The sequence below is a fragment of the Homalodisca vitripennis genome, chromosome 2 (genome assembly GCF_021130785.1).
Source record: "Homalodisca vitripennis isolate AUS2020 chromosome 2, UT_GWSS_2.1, whole genome shotgun sequence".
In the NCBI taxonomy this organism is placed as follows: domain Eukaryota; kingdom Metazoa; phylum Arthropoda; class Insecta; order Hemiptera; family Cicadellidae; genus Homalodisca; species Homalodisca vitripennis.
In genome coordinates, this window is record NC_060208.1 from 137344281 (window position 1) to 137371439 (window position 27159).

Sequence of the window (27159 nt, forward strand, 5' to 3'; positions counted from 1 at the left end):
CAACAGAAAAAATTAAATTGGTTCACCAGAATGCCCAAATTACAACAAACAAAATTGATGAATTGGCAGTCATGTGCGAAGAACTTAAACCTGATGTTTTCATAGTATCTGAGCACGGTTTCATAGTCGACACGATTCATCTTTTCAAAATTCCAAATTTTATATTGGCAAACTACTTCTGTCGAAACTATTTCAAAGGGGGCGGTGTGGCAATTTTTGTAAAAAAATTGTCAAAACTCGAACCTTTCAAAATCAACAACATGTCTGAGATGAATTTTGAGGCCGAAGGCATCGAAATTGTGTCAGATTGTTTGGGGAAAATAGCCGTCATTGGGTTATACGGATCACCCAATGGATGCAGCAATTCTTTTTTTGAAAAATTTGAACAACTTCTCAATAACCTTTTTTCAAACTCAGTGAAGTTCCTAATAATGGGAGACTTCAACATTAATGTAATGGATCCCACTGACCCCCTCACCCAGCGACTTCGTGATGTTCTAGTTTCTTTCAATCTAAATTGGTCCGTGAATTCACCGACACGAGTGACCGCTACAACGAGTACTGCCATCGACAATGTTGTCACCAACATTCCTGACCCGACAGTCTCTGTTTTGAACACTGCAATCTCTGACCACTTTGCGCAGGAGGCCGTGGTTCATGGATGCAAACTGGAAAGTCAAAATTCTAAATTTAAAGTTGCCAGGACAATTCGGCCCCAAAATATTCACCATTTGAATGAGATTTTGGAAGTCGAGCCTTGGCAGTTTTTAGACAAGTTTGGTAGTGTCGATGACATGTATGCAGCATTCAGTGATGGTTTCAACTATTACCTGGATGTTGCTTGTCCGTTCAGGAGGACCAAAGTCAATCGCAAACCACAAAAAGGTACGTGGTTGACTAAGGGAATTCTTGTGTCTCGAGAAAAGCTAAAAATTTTTCACAAAATTTTCATTGGAACCCAAAACGAAAATTTCAAAACTTTTTTCAGAAATTATCGAAGGATCTATAAAAAAGTTATACGAGCAGCTAAAGCGTATGATGTATATAGAGCCCTGGGTAACTGCGAAAACTTCTCAAAAACTGCTTGGAAAATCATAAACGACTTATCTCGAGATACAAATTTGAGCAAAAACACCAAAGATATTGCAATCAGAATTGAAGACAAAATTGTTGAAAATAAAGCTCAAGTAGCAGACGAATTCAATAAGTACTTCTCTTCCGTACTACAGTGAACTCGGCGTTCACTGAACCTCGGTTCGGCGGGGGAGATGCTGTTGAACCAGTTGCATCCATGGCTTTGGCTCCTGTGTGTGAGGGGGAGGTAGCACGTGTGATACAAGGGCTGAACTCAAAACAAAACGTGTGATGCCAGCGGGATGTCAGTGTGGCTTCTCAAACGTTGCTTCAGGCACATAATGAGAATGTGTCAGTTTGAATGTGTCTGAGCGAATGTATGAATTGTAAGTGTGAATGTGTATGAAGGTATAGTTGGGACTATTTATTTTTGTTTATGACGATTGCGATACAATGTTAAATTGTTAAAAAAATGCAATAAAGAGATTATTATTATTATTACTGTATCTAGGACTTTTCTATCAATAGTTATCGCACAGATCAGCAAACGGACATGCAGACAGACTAGGTGCCCTTAGACAATTTAACCCAAAATCAATAGCGCTCTTCTTTAGACTAAGAGCAGCCTATATACAAAATTTAAAGTACTAAAGTAATCTAGGATTTTTGTATCAATAGTTATCGCACAGACCAGCAAACGGAAATACAGACAGAATAGGTGCCCTTAGACAATTTAACCCAAAATCAATAGCGCTCTTCTTTGGACTAAGAGCAGCCTATATACCAAATTTAAAGTACTAAAGTAATCTAGGATTTTTGTATCAATAGTTATCGCCCAGACCAGCAATCGGACATGCAGACAGACTAGGTGCCCTTATACAATTTAACCCAAAATCAATAGCGCTCTTCTTTGGACTAAGAGCAGCCTATATACCAAATCTAAAGTTTTGTATATAGGACTTTTCTCTCAATAGTTATCGCACAGATCAGCAAACGGACATAGAGACAGACTAGGTGCCCTTAGGCAATTTAACCCAAAATCAATAGCGCTCTTCTTTGGACTAAGAACAGCCTTTATACAAAATTTAAAGTACTAAAGTAATCTAGGATTTTTGTATCAATAGTTATCGCACAGACCAGCAAACGGACATACATACAGGCTAGGTGCCCTTAGACAATTTAACCTAAAAGCAATATCGCTCTTCTTTGAACTAAGAGCAGCCTATATACCAAATTTAAGTAATAATGTAATCTAGGATCTTTGTATTTGTATTGTATTGTAGTTATCACACAGATGGATGGACAGATATACAGACTAAAGGACAACGATGTGATTACATTAAGACCCTGACGGATCCTTAATAATATCCGAGGCATAGTTCTAAAAGATATCGGGTGGTGGTAAAACAGTTGAGTTTCAAATATAAAAAAATTACTTTCGAGGACAAGAATTCAGCAGAACACTGTTGTAATCCAAGTTTGCGCCAAGCTCGGAGAAGCTCGTTAAATATTAAGAAGTGTCGCACCCCCAAACTCGACTACCCTCGCTGTTATGGTCGTTTCTTAGCTTATCCCGTTTGCCAGTGAACCGACTCAGAGAAAGCATTGTATTCCACCTGGTTCAAGTTCTCGGGATTCAAGTGTCTGTCGTAGAGTTTTTCCTTTCTGTTAAGTTAAACTCAATTAACTTATTTAACGTTTAAAATATTATTTGAAAGCCGAATGAACCGATATTAGTTGCGTCGTAACACTAATTGGATCGAATGGTTTGCTATCTAGTAAAACGATTGTAGTACCTAACTCGTTACGGTACATTTAGTGAAAAATCGAAGAAAAACTTTAATTTGTATTTAATTTTGGTGAATCAGTCAAAGGACAAATATTATTTTTCAATGGAATAGTATTTAATATTGGTACAATTATAAAAGATTGATTTTGTTAACAAATAAACAAGTATGTAGTAAGAATATTAATAACGAATGGAGACGAAAACTAATCAATTTTTAACATCTATATTAGTAAAACAATGAAATAAAACTGTAATGGAGTACTATAATTGGAATAATACGGCTTTAATTTATACTAACGCAGCCATAATCATCATAAGTTGAACACATGGACTTAGACAATTGCAATTTTTCCAACTCTCTCAATACAAAAAGTGTGTGCCGCGACGCATTGCATGTTTATCAGAACGTAAATCAGGCAATTCTCCGAAGTTGTGGTTTTTAAATGGACCTATAAATGAAACGTGACATCATCCCACAACAAAGAACACTTCTTGACTTTATGTAACTGTTTCGAAAGTTAGGTGGCAGTCTTGTCTTTGGAAGGTCGACATAACGAATCATTAATTTAGATTGTGATTCATAATGTCTAAAGGAGGTAGAGTAATTTGAGGATATGTTTAGATTAAAAACGACGATAACAATGTTAACGGCACTGAGTTATAGTGTTACTCCATTTTCCCCTTTAATGTAACTTAATTTAATATATTTTAATAGAAAAGTGGTTATCAGACAAAATATGTTAGAAATATTTGATATTTATTATGTTTCAATTTTTTAAGTGTTGCCATAAAAAGAAATAAGTTCATCGGATTGGTGAAGCCATCACTTTTGAGTTTATTGAACATATCCGTACACTTAGTTATATTGCTATTAGTTATAGATAATTCATAATCCTTATACCATGTTTATTTTATCATATAAATAACCTACTATAAGAGCAGGATTGATACTCTTTGAAAAGCTGGTGTACTGATGCGATGCAACGACATAATGGTTTCTTTTCTTGACTTGAAGATTGTGTTAATACTTCAATTTACAAAAGAGGTTGTAAAATTCAGTAGTTACCAAAGGCCGAAAGTTATTATATGCCGGAAACGAGAGAATGAAGGTTCCAGAAATGCTGGTCAAAGTAGATACAGATATTCCTTGTGAGCTTTCCCAAGGTTTAGATAATAAAATTTGAAAGTTAACCACAAACTAAGCAGTATAGGTACAATAAAGAGAGTTATAATGTTAGTTTAACTTGTTTATTTCTGCGTTTAAAGCAAACTATTCACCAACAAGAACTTCCTGTTTTAAAAGGGTATCTGTTTTGGCGCGTTTCATCCAAATTGCAACAATGAAAATTTATAACTCAGAAACTCATGATCCGATTAAGACGAATAGTGCAGTCATTGAAGCATTGTTGGTCCGAATTTTTTTACTGTGAACCGAATTGCATAAAATTTTGGAATTAGGTTCATCTTACCCTTAACTTCAAAAGTGAAAATGATTTGAACTCCGCAACCACCCTGGGGGTGGTTGCCACCCCTTCTCGGGAGTGAATTTATTTTTTTCAAAATAACCTCGGATATCGATAGAAGGTCTAATTTTAAGCAAAAAATCATCTATAACGTTTTTCGAAAAATCCAATACTTTTCAAGTTATTGGCAATTGAAAATTAGCAATTGTTTCACGTTTTTCATCGGTTTTTTTCAAATATCTCCAAAAATATACGTTTTATCGAAAATTTTATAAGGAACACAATTGTAGCAGGTAAAACAATGAACAATTTTGTTTTTTATAAAGTATTCTAAGTGCAATATTAAGCTAGATATTAAAAATCAAAGCCGTTTTTTATTTTGTCTGAAATTTAATCGATGTGGTCAATGCCATCTAGCGGCGAGCAGATGCATTTTAGGCATTCTAATAAAAAAGAGTTTTATAGTGCTTGAAATAAGCTTTAAAATGAGCACTATTTAAAGTCTTTTGCACGTAAAATGAGTGAGCTGTATTGCAAATAAGAGGAGCATCTAATTTTTTTTCTTTTAAATCAATGGGTTTCGTAAGTGCCATTTCCACCAAAATTAAAATTAATCGTATTCCGCCTAGAATCAACTTTATTATGAAGAGGGTAATAGATTGCATCAGTTTGGCTGCTTCAGGACACATATTTTTCAAAAAAGTCACGATTAAAAAAGATTTCAAATTTTAAAAAAAAATCACCTTTTTTCATAATATCTCAAAAATGACGACACATACGAATAAAAGTGTAGGTATGAAAAATGTAGGTATATTTCTGACAAACAATTTGGATTTTTTGATTTTTCTGTAAAACAAAAATTGACGGAAATATGATTGTTTAAAGAGCGCGTGGCAGCGCAATCACAGCCTCTCTTAAGCCCTTTAACCCTTCACCGTTTGAGAAAAAGGATTTTTACTATATATTTCAATGAAGGATGTTGTAGCTCTCTTAATTAACTTTACAATGGTTTTTTATAAATTGTGATAGCATGAAAATTGAAGGAGTTGTGGTCAAAAAACTTATCATATTTTTTTCTACTTAGTAACTGAAAATTTCGGACTGTGAATATTTGGAGCAATGTGAAAGTACGCAGTATAATAGAGACCCAAAACTATTGTAATGTGTATATATATATATACATAATATGGCTCATATATTTTGGAAACGTAGGCATGAATACATACCAACTTTCTTATATGTATATATAACACATTTGAGTAAATTTTGTATAATTTGTAAATATTTTATCCAATAAATGGCAATTTTTTACTCTAAATTAAATTATTTTAAAATAATATGTAATCATATATATTTACTGTTTTAATTTAGGGGTAGTTTTAAGGGTATAAAAGCTTAAGAATATGATAATCATTTTCGAGAGTGTGGAATAATATTTAAATCCTTTTCATTTTATCAAAAAACATTTTTAACCATTTTTTTATCAAGGGGTAGTTTTCAAGGGTTGAAAGGGGGTTAAAAATTTGATAATTATTATAGAAAATATAAAATATTACTAACTCTATACTTACATCTTTTTATATCATACCAAAGTATTTTTGTGTGATTTTTTCAATTTAGGGGTTGTTTGCAAGGGTTGTAAGATGTTCAAGGGGTTGAAAATGATTTTAATATGAGGTAATTGTGTTATAAAACACTTTAAAATTTAACCACTTACTATTAAACATGTTTTCTAGCGATAAAATGGCTCAATGTCGATTTTTCCATTAAGGGGTTGTTTACACCCCTTAAAAATAATAGGCGGAGTTCAGATCATTTTCACTTTTGAAGTTAAGGGTAAGGTGAGCCTAATTCCAAAATTTCATGCAAATCGGTTCACAGTAAAAAAATTCGGAGGTAAGACCGTATTTTTCGCTTCAATGACTGCACTAGAAATGATTATACAAGCCATTGAGTGTACAATTTTTAAACTATCTGATACCTTAGATACCTTATTATTTAATTTTTACTTATGACTCATGGTAATAATGGTTTAGCAGAAATCGTCATTGGCTTCTTTATGGAGTTCTTAAAGTAATATATTTATTTATTTATTTCTACAGTGATGTGATTTTCTACGTTTAAATATGAATAAATAAATATTTACAGGGTGATTCATGAAGATATGCAGAAACTGTGGGAGATCATTTTACATGTCAAAATAATGAAAAAAGTTTACATAAACATGGGTCCGGAAATGGCTCATTAGCGAGTTACGGCTATCGAAAGATTTCGCTCGCATTTCAGCTCACCATGTAAAACGAGGTCTCCCTGAAATTCTGGTAAAGTAGATTAATGGGAAAATCCAATAGTTTCTAATGTTTTTTGACCTAGTAAATGGAATAAAACAGTTCCCACAACTGAAATTTAAGTAGTTTTCGACAAACGAGTTTTTAAATGCAATAAATTGAATGAAAAAACAATTTTTTATGTTTGGGAAACAATAACTTTGTTATTTTACCAAGAAACAGATAAAACATTTTAATGAAAGTAGAAAATTATTCTAAACACAACAGTGTAGAGTACACAGAAAGCGAACAGATGTTTAATTAAATGAATTTGCATTCATAACAGTAGACTACAACATGCCTTTTACATTTGAATAATTTTGTTAATTAACCATTATACAAATTAAATTTCTACTAAGAAATTTTAAATTTCATTGTTTGAGTAAATTTCAAATTTGGTTATAGAGTAGATTGATTTTAAGAGCCCATTCAGGTCCTACTGATATACTGTACGGCTTGACTTAATTTGATTTCAAAACATAGAATGACCGTTTGCGGGAAATTCCTTTTTCATAAGTTGGCAATACAAGTATCTGTTCAACAATAATATGGTTTGAATTGCAGAATTCAAATAATTTTGACGGCTAACAACTGAGTTTATGTGCGCATTGTTCTGTTCGTAGTAATTGAGTTTCAGTCCGTGTAAGTATTGTATTTAAGTATACTTTATTTACGGATGAGTCACAGTTCACTCGTTATGGTATCGTTTTAGCATTAACGTATGGTATGGTATTAACTTCTTCCAAAAAACTTCTTAAATTACAATTCTCGGATTTGTTTTATTCAATGTATCAGGTCAAAACCCATAAGAAACGATTAAATTCACTCCAAAATCTACCTACTCAGAAGTTCAGACCTTAGTTCACTCTCAATTATTAATTACTCATAATCATTAAAACAGTATTAATATTAATCAGTTACTATCGGTGCCATAAAAAAGAATTGTACTTGTTACCTAATATAACAGTATTTAAATAATCATAATTTAGTCATAATAATAACCATAACAATATAATAAATTATATGATAACAATAATACAGTAATAATAAATATATGATAATCGTAACAACCAAATAACAAAAGTAACAGTATTGAATACTGTGAGCGTGTAATTGATAAACCACTATTTGAAGCGTTTAAGTTGTAACGACGATTTTATTGAGCAAGTTTTGTTAATTTACAGCGCTCGGAGGCGCCTGTCTGAACTTGCAAACTGTTTCACTGACCAGGAGTTTCTACTGGCCCCAACCTCAATTGTTGGCTTGTGGTTAAATTTCAAACTCAAGTATTTAAAGTTTTTTATTCAAGAGTCTGAAGGTTCATAGAACCTACGTGGACCAATGCATACGTAGTACAATAATTAGAGACAGCATGCTGGGCGTTCAGAGAAAAAGGGACTTCAGGCCAGCCTTGGTGAGACGGCGGCGTCCGTAAGTTCCAAAATTATAGATTGTATGAACGACTACAGGGATATAAATCTACAGTTTTGAGGCCGGAGTGCCCAATAGGCTTATTTTCAGATTACTTACATAGTAACTCTTTGGTTTCAAATCTATTAGTTCAGGAGCCGGGAGCCAATTTACTTGGTGTAATCACACAACCTAGTGTTTATTGAGATGTTATAGAAATTTCTCCTAAACACGAAATCAATTTTTAGCGATAATTTTTACTCAGATCATATTTTTCTTAGCTTACTTAACACGCTTAAACCTAATCATCAGAATTGTAAATAAACGTGAAATCAGCTTCATCTAACCATACAGAACCTATCAGTCAATGGTGGTTAAAAAGTAATATAAGAAACAAATCATCGTTTCACATTTCGACCATCACCAAACAATTTATTTTTTAGGAAAGCGTCTATCGATTATTATTAAAATACCAAATGTGTGCTTATCTAGTGCAAATCGACTCTCGTCCACTAGACTGTATTCACTGTCTTCACGTACTTCCTGCATTTTCCTGAATCTTCATCAAATCTGACGATTTAGTTTTTCGAGATCTCTATAAAAACTGTGATGGACCTTCAACAGGCCATGTTTTAAGAACGTACACAAGTTTTCTTAGTCCTCCTCAAATATTCAAATGTCGATCTCAAATATTCGATCTCAATACTTGGCTAATACAAATTCTTAATCTTTCGGTGCAGCCTAATATTATTTTTAGAACATCACGTAATTCAAGTGCATAAAGCTTGTAGAAGGTTCTCTTATATTATTGTTCCCCACGGGTATCACAGATCCCTGAAGACAATATATTTGCTAAGTAATAAAATCTTAAAATTTGATGTAAAGATCAATATTGTAACCTCCTATTAGCTATGATACCTATGTTATCTATGAAACAATTAGTTTTGAACAAGTTATCAGATATTTGGAGAATCACTTTATCCTTGCAAGTAAGTTTAGTAAACAATAATAAAAGATTAGTCACTAAATGTTTGCGGATGTGATAATTGCTTTGTGTAGTAAATTAAGTGTAATGTATTATTTATGACTAAAATATTCCCTAGTTACAAAATAAAGGATAAGAATATTCATTGCTGAAATCTATTCAAACTCGATTTATAAAGAAAGTAAGTTGTTCAACAACACCAACCTGTTGTCACAAGGAGAGGCAGCTATCCAGGATGCCTACAGCAAGTATACGGCAGATATAAATCTGGTATGGGCAGATATCAAGGTTTACGGGCCACTTGTTGCTGGCGTAACCTCTAGCTTATGACGTCATCAAGTTAGATACTACAAGTCACGTGAGCCGTCAACGTTTATGACGTGATACGGCTCGAGTCTCTCAAACGATTTTCTGAGGAATGTTAAACCTTCTTTAATACGGATTTTGTCATGTAAACCACAGTGCTGTAAGCATTTTAGGAGTTCGTATAAATAAATCTCTATAAATCTATACGTTGGTTAAGACTCTTGTGTTTTCTCATTTCAACTATTGTGACATAGAGATGACTATTGAGCTATCGGACAGACTTCAGCGAGCCCAAAACTATTGTATCATCTCAATCTTGGACGTGTCGGACATGTTTCTCCTTATTTCAAGCAATTCTCTCTCCTGAAAGCTGCACAACTTAGTGAGTACCATAACCTCACTATTGTACACTCAATCGTCAAACTAAAGTCTCGTAGTTACACATCCGACAATTTTAGTTTCATACCCGATATCAGTGGACGACCTTCACGCCGCGTCGGGGAGCTTCTCTACTTGCCATTCCTGTTCATAGTTTTTAACAGGTCGGTCACTGTTCATGCTTGCTGTTCAAAATATCGAGAGCCGTGCTCGCTTCGGGCCATTGGGACTGGTTGCGGGCCGTATAGGATAGTGGTGGTGCCTGTGGGGTTGCATAAGGAGTGTGGCGTGAATGAGGTTTTACATTATTACAACTTGATTTTATTGACAAGTTAATCTGCATATGTATAGCTTAGTTTAAATTGTCCTTTTAAGTTTGTTTCTTATAGTTGTAAATATGTTCTATAATTGTTTTTTTTTCGTATTCTCTTTAGATCATTGAGGGCTAAAACATTTCTAAATTTGCCTAAAAAAGATATTTCATTTCATATTCATTAGTGTGTGTTTGACATAACGGTTATATTAGTAATTCCTAAAATTGGGACAGATGTTCTGTGGCATACCTGTTGGAGGCTTTTGGACTCAAGAGGTGTAATCTCAAGTTCAAACCGTATTTCCGCTCATAAAATTTAAATAACGGCTGTTCTTTCGGGTAAATGAATTAAGAGGCAGCAATTATTTTGTTCGCAAGAGATTTGAAAAGTCAGGAGGATTTCTAGGCCGAAGGCTAGGTCGCAGGGCTTGGAGGCTCCTATAAACCACTTTCTCAGATGAACGTTAAGTATTAAGGTTTCAGTAGTTACTGTGCTTAGTGGAGGTGTGTTGGTTCCTCGAGCTTAGGAATCTAAGAGACGAGTCGTGAGTGTGAGGGTTCCTAGAGGTTATGTAGCATTAGAGGATAGAGACTGTTAGATGTCAGGTGGGACTGGAGAGTCCAGATATTCCGGGTAGATCACTGCACGGAGATTTCGAAAATAGTAGTCCATTTAACACACGACACGAAATATACCTGGTTTTATCGATAAATGGAAATATAGTTTGGTTTAAGTAGATCTGTTTATGAGGTCAGTATAAATCAACACAGAGAGAAAACTAGTATTTTCTTTCTTAGAAATGTTGCCTGACCTTCATACCAAAACAGTATACCTAGTAAAAGATATGCTCAAAAATAATTTCGACAAAAATGAATCTGCTGATTTATTAATTTGAAAATTATATTTCACGTTTGTCCAAAATACGTATCTTAATTAATGATAGACAATCTAATTAAAACTATGTTTTCCGCGCTTTATCCAAACGGTCTCAAAACTTAGAATAATTATTGGAATAGAAGATTATTTTTATGGGGTTGAACTGAAATATATTTTTGAAAATTATTTTGCTCTACCATGGAGGGTTCATTCGTATAACTATTTTTAGACTTCAGGATAAGGAAGGCTGAAGGTTACTGCTCAGTTGTATTTGTATCTTCGTTTGATGTCATTATTATCAACATTAGAGGATAAACTCACACTTTCAGGCTTTTAACGCTGATTTAGAGAAAGTGAAATTGAGTTGAAAAAGTGAATATTTTTATAAATAAATGTTATCTGAGAATGTACACAAAATCAATAATGTTTGGTATTATTGAGAATTTATTTCTATGCATAATTGCTTGTCTAAATTAACGTTAGTGTTTTGATTATTTCAAAAATAGTTACTTGCAATAGCCATATCTCAAAACACAGTCAACTGCTTAAAAAATATTTAAATCCCAAGTTTATTATAGTCTGCTTAAAAGTTTCAAAGAATATGGTTTATAAGTTTAACATTTTCTATGTTGTATGAAAGCAATGACCACCATTAAATAATCCAACAAATAAACTAACTCTAAATCTATTTATGAAAGAATTGTTAACTTTTTTTTATTCTCACTGTTCAATAACGTATAAAATTATTCTCATTTCTGGAAAAACTCTTTGAAATTTTTAACACTGAAAATACAATTGTTACGGTATTTATTAAATACAAATGTTATTGCTCGTAACTGAACTAAACCATATAATTGGTATTTATAACATCTTTTTATAACAATACTATGATCGTGATCTATTAACGATTACACGCATAATAATTCAAACTAAAAACTTAAAGGTTTTAACCAAAGCATATACTAAAAAAGTAACTTTTTACATTGTTAAGCAAATTAGTATACATATATCGTCCGCCGTGAGCAGTTTTGAACTAGTCATATTTTATTTAGTTTGTTTAGCTATTATGTATCATTAGCATTTACATTTTCAGGATATTTAATTTTAAATTTAAACCCAAAGCTAGGTTTGTGAACACTAGCAATTGTCCTACTAACATAAAGTTAAAGGGCAAACAATGCACGTAATAATAACAAACAAGAATACTTAAAATAAGATAACACTTCTTTATTTCAATATAAATAATCTAAAAGTTTTTAAGCACAATCGGATGACTTGCGAAATATTAGTAGGGTTTCATAAAGGTTTACAGGTAACAATAAAAGTAATTTTTATGAAAATCTAACTGAAGTAACAAGTTTGCAATTATCTCTTAATTTACATTTGTATATTACTGAACGGTCATAATTGTATTACAGATTTTTTATATAGATTATTCCTTAATTCAGTAAGTTAAATCGGCTAAGCTGAAGTGTAAAGCGAATGATTTCTTTAAAAGTATACTATCAATGATTAATTATTTAAAGGTAAATTACTATTTTTTATTAAAGCAGCAGCCTGAAACATCAAAATACCATTTTTTTGGACATACAGTTAAATATTCTCACATTTTAATTCCTTCCTTCAGAGAGGAAGGCAATTTAAAAGAATCGAGAAATAAATAAATAATCAGCAATCAAAACAATCCGTTTTTATCACTGCATAAACACAATCTGGAAAGGGAGGGAAAGGGCCATTGGTTATGGGACCGAATCAAACACGGATTTAGAAACGATGTGCATCGCTTGAACATAAAGATTGTCTGGAAGACATAAGGGGGTCTCTCAGGCAGATGTAACTTAGGAGGGTGTGTCTGTGAGATTGGAGTTTACGGGCACGCATCGACGAAAACACCCTGCAGCTCGCTTGCGGGGTTCAGGGGTAGGTGGAGGGGGTCAGGGGGTGGTCGGGAGGTCGGAGGGGGTTATACAGTAATTGGCTCGCTTAGCCAAACGGCCTCGCTGCATTTTTACAACAGCCTCATACACCTCAATGGACCATTTGGAGAATTAGTTTTGATTCGCCATTAGAGCGGAATCACCGGTGGAATGTCCCGTCCTGTACCGGGCAGATGGCGGTGTTACCGCTAGTTACACTGATTGTGGTGCTTCACATGCTCGTGCTTGTACATATAACGGCAGATTATACCGGTACAGGATTAGTTTACCCATACCATTGCAAAAAATTACCATTAATATTCTCTTCTCTTTCGTTTAATTAGTGTGATCAAAATATTATATTCAATAGTTTTCATTCGGATCTCGTCACTTTGTTGTACCCTAACAATATTTTAAGTTCGTGGTGTACTGCAATAACCTGGCTAATAGAAGGTTAGGTTTCATGTTATGATAATTCTCCGGCGTTGTCAAATTCACTAATATGTAGTTTCCGGTCAACTTGCGCTCTAATTGAGACAGTGTGCTTGTATTGCCTAGTGCTGTCATTCGGATTTCACAAAGCATAAAACCTTGTAAATATGGATAAGGCGTAATGTTTTGCGTCCGATTATCCTAACAATCAGACCACTGCGTGACTGTTTCGAATCCCATATTAACACCACGCTATACAGCAATGATTATATAGGCATTCGCACTCATTTTAGGTATTTTTCAAAATTTTTAGAATTTTCATAGTTTAAGAAACAAAGCTACTAGTTGGTAAAAGGTAAAATAAATTATAAATTCAAGTAACGTCTGCTTCCTTGTGTTTCATGTATAAACATCTCAATTTTTACTTCATCTAGAGTACTCGAGGTTGTAAAGAGAATGCATGTTTTCAAAATTCGTGAGATATAGAAAAAAGAATTACTTAAATATTTGTTATAAGATAAAAACGCAGAAAGTTATTTTTATGACAGTTTATAGTACCTCTAGAAAAACATAAAAAGTTCATACACATGAGAGAAGCTGTGTAGATGAAAAATTATTTTTAAATAATGAGTTCACATGAGAAAAGCCAGTTGAAATAGGCTAGCTGTTTACGTATAAATCGAGCTGCGTATACAACACAACTACTACTATAAACGTAATCTTAATGCGTAAATTTTAATTAATTTGGCACAATCGGCTTTTCGCTAGATTAAAGACTTTCAAATGCGTTATCTATAGACGTGAAAATAGTCAGATTGTTTACTACTGCACAAAATATTAGTAGTAGGCTAATTTCTTGTAGTTTTATAACCAGGGCCAAGGAAAACCGCTGAAAGTAAAAGTATACTATAGTGTTTTATAATATGTATTTGATGTACGTCTTAATATCATGTTTAAATGAAGTAAACATTACACACATAAGGAAACTTGTTTTACAATTAATAAAGAAATCATCAGCAATCAAAATAATCCGTACAATATTTCATTATTCTTTGTTATTTCTTTTATTTAAGAGTATAAAAAATAACTGTAAAATATTCATATCCTTTCTTCAACTATTTAACCATAAACTTGATTTAAAGATTTTCCTAATTAGCGCTTAATATAAACCACAACTTCTGTTGGTATTATAATAATTTTGTTTGTCTTAGGGTGCTATGAAATTTAAAGAACAATATATTGGGATAACAAAATAACAATTGAAACACATTTAGCACGTGAAAAAAAACCAATAAGAAAAGAGTTTAGACTAGGTGTCTCTATGTTGGTACGGATTATTTTATCCCATGTACCACTGACAATTGAATCAATACAAAATGTAGGTGGGAGCGGGTGAAAGGTACAGAATCAGATAGAAGTAGGCCAGCCGACGTACTGCAGTGCAGGTCCTCTCCGGCCACACGCAGGGGATAATTGGTACAGCACACAAGGTAATGTATTCAGGGCCCGTATGTAGGTGCGACTCACGCTCGTAGTCCACGACCGGCACCGGCTCCGGTGGGAACATCGGGGCCTTGTGCATTCCTCCCGACTGTCCAGTGCCAGAAACTATCTTATTTTGTACGAACTCAATTTGTTCAGTGTTGATTCAGAAAATATGGAATAAAGTTAGATCCTATACTTATCTGGCTTTGAAACGTAATAACACAAGTGACCTTGAGGGACAATTATTTTGGGATCTTTTAAATAGAACAGCTTGATGTTGTCTACCAAGAACATATAACATATAACAGTTTTGAAAGAGAAATGCAGTTGCCTTTATCCTTGTGGACAACTTTAAATACTCAATCATAGTATTATTCACTATCAGTTTACTGTCATCCACATTTTTCTTGAGATTTTCCAAATTCCAATACTGATATTTCTCGGAGATGTGGAAGGGAAGATATAACAAAAATATTCAAACGTTTCAAGACTTCCTGAGCGATGATTTTAAACTAGAGCAAACCAAGTGGCGAAGCAGTAACCTCAGATTAGCTGGGCGATGTTAGCGATATGACAGTTTCAAACCACACATTAATACAATATTAATATATGTTGCTTGACGCTGAAGGAAAACATGCGATTATTGTAGGGCAGCACTAGATTTAGAGTGATTTTTTTAATTATTCGTGTAGCAATGCATAAACATATAATTTTAAAATATTTGTACGGCATTACAATACGGTAATACGATAAATCATAATTTAACTTAACATACAATATAATTGCTACTCCCCCATTCAAGATCAAATTATTACAAGCCTATTGTTTAATTGAGTTATTCCCGTTCTCATTGGAATAGATCATAGTAATATCCAGTAAAAGCGAAGATGTATACAAGTGTGTCCGCCGAGCGAGGCCTCAGTAGGTCGTGTGGGCTATCCCAATGTTTTCTCCAGGTAAACACAGGGCGGATTCACTTTCGTCGAAAGGAGCGCAAAAACGTGATTAGTCGGCGTGCATAGTCAAGTGACGGGAGAGAAGGGTTGTTAGAATGTAGCACTCGGACAAAAACCGAGGGTGGGCAAACAGCGAGGGGGGCCGGACCACAGGCAGTTTATGGGGGCGAGACATTCTGGCGGTGGCCGCTAAAACCGTCGAGGGCAGCAGGAGTTGATGGCCGGGCCGGGCACTGGGCAACGGGCATCAGGCTCCCTTGGTGGCACTTGGGCTCTGTGTTTGAGCACAACACTATCGCGTGGTGAGTGGGACAAAATATAGTAGTACTACTGGTTAGTATTTACTCGTTGGCGGAATTCCATACTTGTCGTCCTCTTGGCCGAGTTGAATGTTTCAATGCTTCGCAAACTATAAGTCGAAATAAGATTTGTGTCATAGCTGCATTAAACGAAATGTAGTAACACGACTTGCGGCTCATTACAAAGAAAACTAGATTCGTTGAACATCAACATACAGTAAAAGTAGAACCACATTTTGTATTTTCATTAATGTTGTATTTTCTACGAGCTGGCAACCAGTTTTACTCTTAAATTCAAATAAAAAAAGAACTTTCACAAAATACAATAATAATATGAAAAGGAATATAATAGAAAAAATATAGTCTATTTTCTAAATAATTGGAGTAAAAGTGGAATTCCTTGAGTTTTTCATATTAAGTACTACACTTTAAATTACCTTCTCTGAACATTTTACTTGGTCAGTTCTGTAGTGCGGTCCTGTGGAACAGCCACAGGAGGTAAAGTTGACGATAATTTGAGAAAAAAGACAAAAAGATATGATAAGTATTAAATTCTGTATTTCTGTAGTCCGATACTCGAATCCACCTTTGGGTAAATCTTTTAGAAGGAAATCCAATAACAATAATGAAACCAACCCGAAATGGAAATGGAAAGTACGTCATCCAGTACGCTAAGCCAAGACTCAGACATTGGGTCCATGGGTGATAGGCAGAGAGGAAATGTCCAGTCTCTACGAATGGAATAGTCCTACCCCTCGGAGGCAAGGTTGATAAGTTGGAGTTGGTTTTTAAATGTGTCGAATAAACTGTTCTATTGTAATCAAATGGCTTTGCACTTGTTTACAAAAATAAACATTTTATTAGATTATCATGTTTGGAACATAATTCTTAATTATTATTATCAGTGAATCCCCCGTGAATCTCGTCATCAACAACAAGATAAATATCTATGCAGATAACACTTTAACAACACCATATGCTAAGGAAAATGAGAAGAGTGTATCAATTTCTTTGATGACGATGACATTCGAACTCTATTAAAGAAAATAGAAAAAATTAAATTTTATGTGTGTTAATATATTAAAGGCACAGTAATTGAAACTCGCACAAGAATAAAGTTTCAAAAGAAAGACAACATAACAATTAATTTATTTATCACATATTTGACTGTTAAATATTCCATCTGTCAACATATTTTTAATATATACATATATATGGTATTATGCATTTTATTTAACTTTTGTTATTTTTATTTGAGAATAATATGTGCGAACGAACAACAAATTTCATTCTTAAAAACACGACCATCGTATATTTTTTTTATAGGTAGCGAAAATCAACACGTTAATAATCCACTGTCAAAGTCAAAAAAGTATTATTTTAAAATTATACTGGAGTAACCAACAATGATTCGTTGTTAATATATAAACTTACCAAAACAAAGCAAAGGAATAAGATCTGAATTAATCATGGCTCCCCAGCAATAACTCTTGGTTGGTTGAAGACGTGTGGGTGTAAGGCTCAAGCTAGGGCTCATATAGGCTAAGCCTACCGGTGCGCAGCCAAAGCGACCAAGACAGTTCCGTGATGAATGGGGTGTTTAGCATAGCCTCGGCCCGGGGTATGGTCTACCAGAGCGACTCATCGATTACTGGTGTGTTTTGATTTGTGGCTGAGGTTTGTGGAACCGACCGAGCAGAATGCCTGATTGTAGATATATTGCATCAACGATACGAAAGTCAAAACTATAATGGGTCTAAATTATTATTAAATCAATTTGTAAAAGTCATGAACTGTATTAAAAAATAGACGCAATTATTTTACACTGCTATATATATATATATCTGGAATTTTCATTAGCTATTGCTGGACTGTATAATTGCTGCTAATAGCAGCTGTCAGCATTGAAATATAAAACAAATAGCAATTTAAAAAATGAACGGACAAAACTTTCATTATTTTATAACAAAACCCCTCAAATATAAAGAATTTTTTTTTTCTGAGTAAATATTATTTAATGAAACATAATTTAAAATGCTCAAATGATGACACTAGCCAATACATTGTTTTCGCGTTTTCATTGACTTATCAGTCTTCTTTAGAAAGAAGGTTTAGAAATCAATCGTATTTTTAAAAATGTAACATTTCATTACAATTTTTCCAGTTATCTTAAAATAGAATTAGTATGATTAATTTACATTCTGAATATATTACGCAGGTCTATATTTACTAGTGTTTCGTAATTATCTCACACAAAAACACGTGAGAGAAAAAAGTATTAGAACAACAACGCTCCAAAAAAGATTAATTACTGCCAAGAAGAGGCCGTTAACTATGAAAACTGACTGCATAAGGATTCCAACAAGTTGATGAAACCGGAATTAAAACTAGTCCGCTGACTTTGAAACTTAAAACCCTCCCCGTGTTGACGCGATACTCAAGGCTGGCTGAGCCGGCGAGGGTGAAGACTAAAGAGGATTCCAAACTATGTAACCTAGCCCATTTAAAGAAAAAAGGAAAATAACTTAACAAGAAAAGTAAAATTCAGCATTTTTATGTGGTATTGAAATCAAATGTTTTGTAATTAGTAAACTAAAAGTTTCTACCTGAACCCTGGACTCCGTGAGGCCGATCCTCATTGCGATCTCCTCTCTCATGAAGATGTCGGGGTAGTGAGTCTTGGAGAAGCATCGCTCCAACTCGTTCAGCTGTGCCGGTGTGAACCTCGTGCGGTGCCTCTTCTGCTTGGAGGGCTTACCGTCATCCACACCCGGAGGCGGCTGAAGAGCCTGAGGGTCGAAGCCTCCAACCAGCCGAGTCGGGGGGTGCTGGTGAATGCCGTGAACCGTGTGATCCACACCCCCGGACTTGATGTCCATGCCATGGTGTCCGCTGTGGTGGTGGTGGTTGCTCCTTTTCAGGTCCTCGCAGTCCTTGTGTCCTGAAACATGAAGAATAATTACTGTTGATATCAATGCAATCAATTGTATTAGCTTGAATTTTAATCAAAGAACACTCTGCAATGGTCGGTTGACAATTTTAGTAGAGACAAACAGAAAAAAATGCTTTACGCAATAAGTTATTGTTAAGCTAAATAAGCTTCTTTTATGTGAATTTTCACACCACGATAAGCTGAATTCTTGGTTAAAGTGAACCTTACATCTCGGTTGCCTACGTGAATCACTAAAATTCAGTAAGACAACCGTATAGATTTTAGCAGTTGGAGATAATCATCAGAGTTTGGAAGCAAATTGTGGAAGTTAAAATAAGTCAATGTTATCTATAACAATAAAGTAGTTTCCTAATTATTTTTAAGTTAATGCTTTTTCTATATTGCTAGTAAAATAAACACACGTGCCTCTTTTATATATATATATATATATATATATATATATATATATAATATATATATATATATATATATATTATATATCTCCAGATGGTTAAGAAAATAAGTATACAAGTTGAGGTTATGTAGAGTACCTCCTTTCTAAACTGATGTGAACTTATTTGTGCAACATAAGGATTTGGAATTTATATACTGGTATGCAATGACTAACAAAATACTGTTAGGTGTCGCTATCGTTAATCTTATCACATAATGAACGATTTATGTTTTAAAGAACAATTCTGTTGTAAAGCAGATCCTGAACAGAAGGAAAATTGTCTCCAAAACCTCTGCCGGGAGGGTAACTACTATATTGTATGTTAGTGGCATGTGAGGGGAGCGGAACGCACATAAACGACCAGTTTTACGTCCTGCAAGGCTGAAGGTGACTGCGAATTCTGAGTATTTGGTACTTCTTTAAAACTCTAGACTTAGCTCGCTACAAGTGTAAGGTGATTTGGTGTTTGCGTTTTTTAATAAAAAATCTATCCCTCTATACTGGCAGCTTGCCTATGGCTTCGCTCGCAAATTTTCTGTTGATAATCCTGGAAAAACTCAAGGCGTATTCTTTTTCAATTACTTTACGAGCAATATTTTGAGTCCCTAAAAATGGAGAGCGAAAAAGATTTTATAAGCACTAATGAAGTAAATTGGTTTTCACTGCAACATTCCAAGATATTTGATAACATTGTTCTAATGATTTTAGTAAAACTGGAAATGGTTAATGTGCAGGTGCAATAAGGTAAAATTCCGTAGACTTTTTAGTTATAGTCTTTCTAATCTACTATGATGAAGCTGTATAATGATTTTAAAATGAAAATAAATATATATTAAGCGTTTGTGGTAAAGAGTATCATAGGTTAAGCAAAATTGCAACGTGTTCTTTTTATCCAGGTTTTGCATGTGTTGATGGTTTAAATGAATTATATTTCGGTCACTGCCTTTCTTGCCCCGATCACAGAAATATAGTTCAGTTAAAAAGCATATATTGGTCAAAAAGCGTCTACATACATATAAGGGCTAGAGTGAAACCCTTCAGGATGTGTCTTATTCTTTAATAGAGCAGCAGTGGTACAAACGTCCTCCAAAACAGCATTTGATTCTTGAAATAATTTTTGAATAAACCAAGACTGAATAAATCCAATAAATGAAATGGGTGCCTATTTTGTGATTGCCCTCTCAGCTGTCTTTGCTTCAATCCTCGGTATTTTTTTGTGCAAGGGTATGAATATATATTAAAATATTATATTAAACTGCATGCCCTTGTTTTCCAATCTCTGTATATGCTTAAAATCTCCATATATCGTTCTATTTTCTTGGTTCAGTCTAGGAATCATAATAATTGTTATATACCTAATAGTTATTACATTTATCTTCAGTGCAAAACGTACCCTCGCCTCCTCGATAGTTTTATGACATAAAATATTGCATTTTGTGTCTGCGCGCATTGCTTTATGATTTCATTTGCAATGGTCACGGACTCACTGTTCTTGATTGTTTCCTCAAATTGCAGTCACAGAGCGAATGGTTCGTTAAGTCATAGATCCTCTGTTTTTGTTCACCCGGAAACTATAATTATGTTCTCCCAAAATGTCAAGGAAACTGATTTAAAATATAAAAAAACTAAATGGTTTGAAGTTCTCGCTACTGTCACCTTTGGTAAACATCTAATAACACTACTGTCATAACTATTTACAATACACTACGTCAGATGGCATTGAGTTCACACAAAAATAAAATCTGGAGAGTGGATTTAGAGATAAAAATGTGTGTATTCAATATTCTGATATCTTAAATATATCCATGTCAACTTTCGTCTAATATGATCACTAGATTGTATGTGATTAATTATTAAAACATTTAAAACTCCCAACGTCATACTTCACAACGCATAATAATATTAATAGGATGAAATATTATTATAACGTTTTTTTAGTAAAATACGAGACAATTTAAATGAAAACAATATATATCCAGTAATAGTATTTTGTTTGTTAAACTTTTGATATGTTCGAAGTTGAATAAATGTACACGCTTAGACAACATAAGAGTTACAAACAAGGGTGTAAAAATGAAATATTCCATCAATAAGAAAGATAACGCCAAGCCTAGTCTACCTTCTGTTCCGCGGGAGAGAAGCCTGAACGGCCGGGATGTGTTAATTGCTCCGTCCAAACACCCAGGTGAACGTCATCTTCACACGTTACTCCACAAGTAGAACTACAACTACGTCACCACGATCGTGGACAAGATCCTTATGTAACAACCGACCGGGGCCCGCGTGATAGCCTCATGTCTCTTTGAAGGAAAGTGGACTAATAGAAAACAATCTAGTAGAACTACCCTACGTCACCACGATCATGGACAAGATCCTTATGTAACAACCGACCGGGGCCCGCGTGATAGCCTCATGTCTCTTGGTAGGAAAGTGGACTAATAAAAAACAATCTAGTAGAACTACCCTACGTCACCACGATCGTGGACAAGATCCTTATGTAACGACCGACCGGGGCCCGCGTGATAGCCTCATGTCTCTTTGTAGGAAAGTGGACTAATAAAAAACAATCTAGTAGAACTACCCTACGTCACCACGATCATGGACAAGATCCTTATGTAACGACCGACCGGGGCCCGCGTGATAGCCTCATGTCTCTTTGTAGGAAAGTGGACTAATAAAAAACAATCTAGTAGAACTACCCTACGTCACCACGATCATGGACAAGATCCTTATGTAACGACCGACCGGGGCCCGCGTGATAGCCTCATGTCTCTTTGTAGGAAAGTGGACTAATAAAAAACAATCTAGTAGAACTACCCTACGTCACCACGATCATGGACAAGATCCTTATGTAACGACCGACCGGGGCCCGCGTGATAGCCTCATGTCTCTTTGGTAGGAAAGTGGACTAATAAAAAACAATCTAGTAGAACTACCCTACGTCACCACGATCATGGACAAGATCCTTATGTAACGACCGACCGGGGCCCGCGTGATAGCGTCATGTCTCTTGGAAGGAAAGTGGACTAATAAAAAACAATCTAGTAGAAACTACCCTACGTCACCACGATCATGGACAAGATCCTTATGTAACGACCGACCGGGGCCCGCGTGATAGCCCGACTAATAAAAAACAATCGTAGATACGGTCACCACGATCATGGACTCCTTATGTAACGACCACCGGGGCCGCGTGATAGCCTCATGTCTCTTGGTAGGAAAGTGGACTAATAAAAAACAATCTAGTAGAACTACCCTACGTCACCACGATCGTGGACAAGATCCTTATGTAACGACCGACCGGGGCCCGCGTGATAGCCTCATGTCTCTTTGTAGGAAAGTGGACTAATAAAAAACAATCTAGTAGAACTACCCTACGTCACCACGATCGTGGACAAGATCCTTATGTAACGACCGACCGGGGCCCGCGTGATAGCCTCATGTCTCTTTGTAGGAAAGTGGACTAATAAAAAACAATCTAGTAGAACTACCCTACGTCACCACGATCATGGACAAGATCCTTATGTAACGACCGACCGGGGCCCGCGTGATAGCCTCATGTCTCTTGGTAGGAAAGTGGACTAATAAAAAACAATCTAGTAGAACTACCCTACGTCACCACGATCGTGGACAAGATCCTTATGTAACACGACCGACCGGGGCCCGCGTGATAGCCTCATGTCTCTTGGTAGGAAAGTGGACTAATAAAAAACAATCTAGTAGAACTACCGTACGTCATCACGATCATGGACAAGATCCTTATGTAACGACCGACTGGAGCTCGCGTGATGCCCTCATGTCTCTTGGTAGGAAAGTGGACTAATAGAAAACAATCTAGTAGAACTACACTACGTCACCACGATCGTGGACAAGATCCTTATGTAACGACCGACCGGGGCCCGCGTGATAGCCTCATGTCTCTTTGTAGGAAAGTGGACTAATAAAAAACAATCTAGTAGAACTACCCTACGTCACCACGATCGTGGACAAGATCCTTATGTAACGACCGACCGGGGCCCGCGTGATAGCCTCATGTCTCTTGGTAGGAAAGTGGACTAATAGAAAACAATCTAGTAGAACTACCCTACGTCACCACGATCATGGACAAGATCCTTATGTAACGACCGACCGGGGCCCGCGTGATAGCCTCATGTCTCTTGGTAGGAAAGTGGACTAATAGAAAACAATCTAGTAGAACTACCCTACGTCACCACGATCATGGACAAGATCCTTATGTAACGACCGACCGGGGCCCGCGTGATGCCCTCATGATCTTTGTAGGAAAGTAGACTATTGGAAAACAATCTAGTAGAACTTTTCCGGACATTTGCCATCGTTCAGTGAAACAATAAATCAGTAACACTACGTTTCGAGATCTGCAATCTGATCTCTTCTTCAGATAATAACTAACCTAATACCTAATTACAAACTAGGTTAAAATAAACAAATCATACCAAAGCGCCTAAGTCAGGAATGACAACCACCATGTTGTTTGTCAACTTCACTAACTCTAAAAACATGCACTTAATAAAAAACTATACACAATACTAATCATTAGAACTGAATGGCAAATGTCCGAAAAATCCTCTTTCCTTCACAATCCTTCCATCGTAAAAAATAACCTCCAAACAAAGAATCTAGTAGAACTACCCTATGTCACCACGATCATGGACAAGATCTTTCTGAGTCTTGTTTTTAATAGTTTTACTCCAGTAAATCAGAAACCATAAGTACATATAGTCACGACATTACTAATTTTTATCGAACTTATAAAACTATAAAATATACACGATTAAAAGTTCTTGGATATGAGGCCGTAGAGATGTCAAAGTTTAAATATGGTATTTGATGGAAACAATATTTCTGCACCTCTTCAAACCTCACTAAAAGACTCGCACACAACATTCTAAGAGAACAAAATCGAGCAGTGTTGTCTTTGGAACAGTGGACGCAATTTCTCAAGGCATATGAGAATGAGCATCTTTGCAACTACATCTAAATCGTTGAAATATGGCAGTAGAATTCAATTGAAACTTAATTGTATTCTATTCATACATTTCTCAAGACAGTAATGATGATTTGGATAAATCACTTCTGCACAGCACACCTCGTCTAGATGCAGATACCCAAGAACTCGATCTCAACAAAGATCATGCATGCATGATATCTGTGGGAAAATTTCCATATTTCCGATCCTTCATTTCATTAATAGTCCCGTAGAAAGGACACCGACAGTAATGTCTTACATAGACACAGTTATTGCACAGCTGGTTGGGAAGTATATACCATTAGTTTTAATCACGTGTGCTTACCTCTCCATTTATGGGACACCTAGTATCGTCCAGAAAGTTACTATTGTTACCAGTATTAGGATCATAAACAGTTTAAATGAAAGTGTTAAATTCCAGAATATTAGGAAACTATTGATGGTTCGTCAGCTAGCCATTGTTTGTAGCAGAAAATGTAAAACTGAAACATATTCCAAATGGCACTGAGAATCCAACACTAACTAAAGTCCCTGTAGAGTTCCTATTTTTCTTTGTTAAACATTAGACATCCACACCCTTCAGGATGATGAAACATAATATAATTCTCAGTTTGTCAATTGAAGTTGAAAAACGTCCACGACTGGATGCAATAACAGATGAACCAGCGATCATATCAAGCGTACTTCATCGGAATTTGAGAAGGGTTTCTTCCTAATCATGCTATTTCTTGATTATATCTAAAAAATTAGCAAGAAGGTAACCACATATTTCTAATGTATTTACCATTTCTTAACGTTTATCTTTGATAATTATTAAGTTAACCTAATTGTTTGTACTAGATTTTGGCATAAACATTTCATAAATCCTAAAACTCCAGATACAAACACATTTTTATATAATAAAATAAAAGTTTCATGTAAAAGTACCATCTCAAATTTATTCAGGGATAGCAAATTTAATAATGTGAATTTCTGCAATGTAGTAGGTTCAAATAGAATTAATAGAATAGTAATAAAATTATTATAGCTGATTTAATAAAAAATATTTCTTAACACAATTAAAGGTTTAACAATTTTTGTTTAAGTATAATGGTAATTTAAGGTTTTAAACCAATTTCTCACACACATATATATATATATATATATATAGAAATGTGCATTGGTTTAAAACCTTAGAAATGTGCCAATATGGTTTAAATATATATATATATATATATATATATATATATATATATATATATAAAACCATTAAAGGCTTACTCTGATCTATCTAACTTATAATATTTTATTTGTAAGACGAGTGAAGAATTTAAAAGAATGCAGTTCCTTGCTTACTCGTATGTCAATCTATGAATATCTATCTATAATTATTATTTTAAATAAATTTACATTTTCAGTAATAATATTTACCATAAATTGAAATATATTCAGGAATATTTAGAAACAGAAGTATTGAATAGCTATCGCAGTTTAATTAAATTAGCCGAGGCGGTTGGGGATTAAACCTCTATTTGAACTGTAATTGCCGCCAAATTGAATTAATTAGAAGCAGCAACTGGTCGAGCATTTCTGACACAGTTTTTAGATTATTGTGAGTGTACGCTAGAAACGGGTCCTTGTTATTTTGGTTCATTCAATTAAGTGAATTTATTGTAACGTTTCATACACTTTATACAGATATATTCATGAATGTTTGTGAGTAGAGAAATATTAATGATAACTTGAGATTGTCATATACTCGTAAAAATACATGTTAGATATTCGTTATAAAAGAAATTCAAATCACTTTATAAATTATTTTATGTTTTACACGAATATTTAATTGCGGGTATAATAATTAAAAGATATTTAAATTTCTTTACAACCAGTTAATGTATGCTAAAGAATTAAGATTGTTTTCATACCTATTTTCGTTTCTTGTGAATTTTATTTGCATAAAATAGTAAATTAAACCAAGTTTAGCTAAATTAAAGTTAGGAGTACCCCATACCGACACAATTCGCTGAGTTTGCATGCAAAATTTCAATTATTTAACCCATTCCATTCTTGAAATGTCCTGGGGACACACAGATGTACAGATAATCACAAACACAAATGTTAGATTCCTTGGTACGCAAAGAGAAATTATGCCAACATAAGGCGTGATGGCTTCAGTGGCGATCAGCCAGTCCAATGGACATACGCTATTAGAGAACTCATTCTTGTCTATGTAGAAATTAAGTTTCATAAACAGTTTCAAGGACAAGTTCTTGACATATCTTGTGATTGTTAAGTTACGTGAGTTACTATATTACATGTTAAAATGTAATACGTAATATAATTAATTTTGTTTGCTATTTGTTGTTTTTGACATTTTTTATTGTTATTTATTCTGAAATTTTCGCGTTACCACCATGGTTACCCAAAAGACAAATATAAAAACGTTCACTAACGCTCAGAAAAATCTAATGGAGTGACATACACCTTTATCTAACTCGATGTTGCCGTTACAGAAATGAAGCTTTTTGCAAAAAATATCAAGTCCAAAGATATTTTTCTTGAGACATCGTGTGGACAGACAGATAGAACCCCTTCGTTAACGTTCTGCTAAGTAACACTATTTGATTGAAGTAAAAAAAAGGAAACATGAAAGAATGCTTAATAACAGTGAGTACTAGTCGATTTTGTCACCGCATTGTAAGTAGTAAACGAGGTAAACTGAAAATAGCCACACAAAAAGGTCATAAAGGAGTTATCCTCTCTCTGAAAACAGTCCTATATAATTTCACTGACTATA

At 34.7% G+C, this 27159-nt stretch overlaps 1 protein-coding gene across 3 annotated transcripts in view; it reads right to left on the minus strand.

The window, feature by feature from the left end:
- Positions 1-27159, minus strand: part of LOC124354776 (homeobox protein orthopedia) — an 86310-nt gene that overhangs the window by 42632 nt on the left and 16519 nt on the right. For all 3 annotated transcript variants that reach the window (XR_006921710.1, XM_046805475.1, XM_046805473.1), the window contains exon 2: positions 18617-18951. Coding sequence is in view for 2 of the 3 variants with exons in the window: in XM_046805475.1 (XP_046661431.1) it covers positions 18617-18951 (335 nt within the window). In the remaining variant the exon portion in view is untranslated. The remainder of the gene's footprint in view (positions 1-18616; positions 18952-27159) is intronic.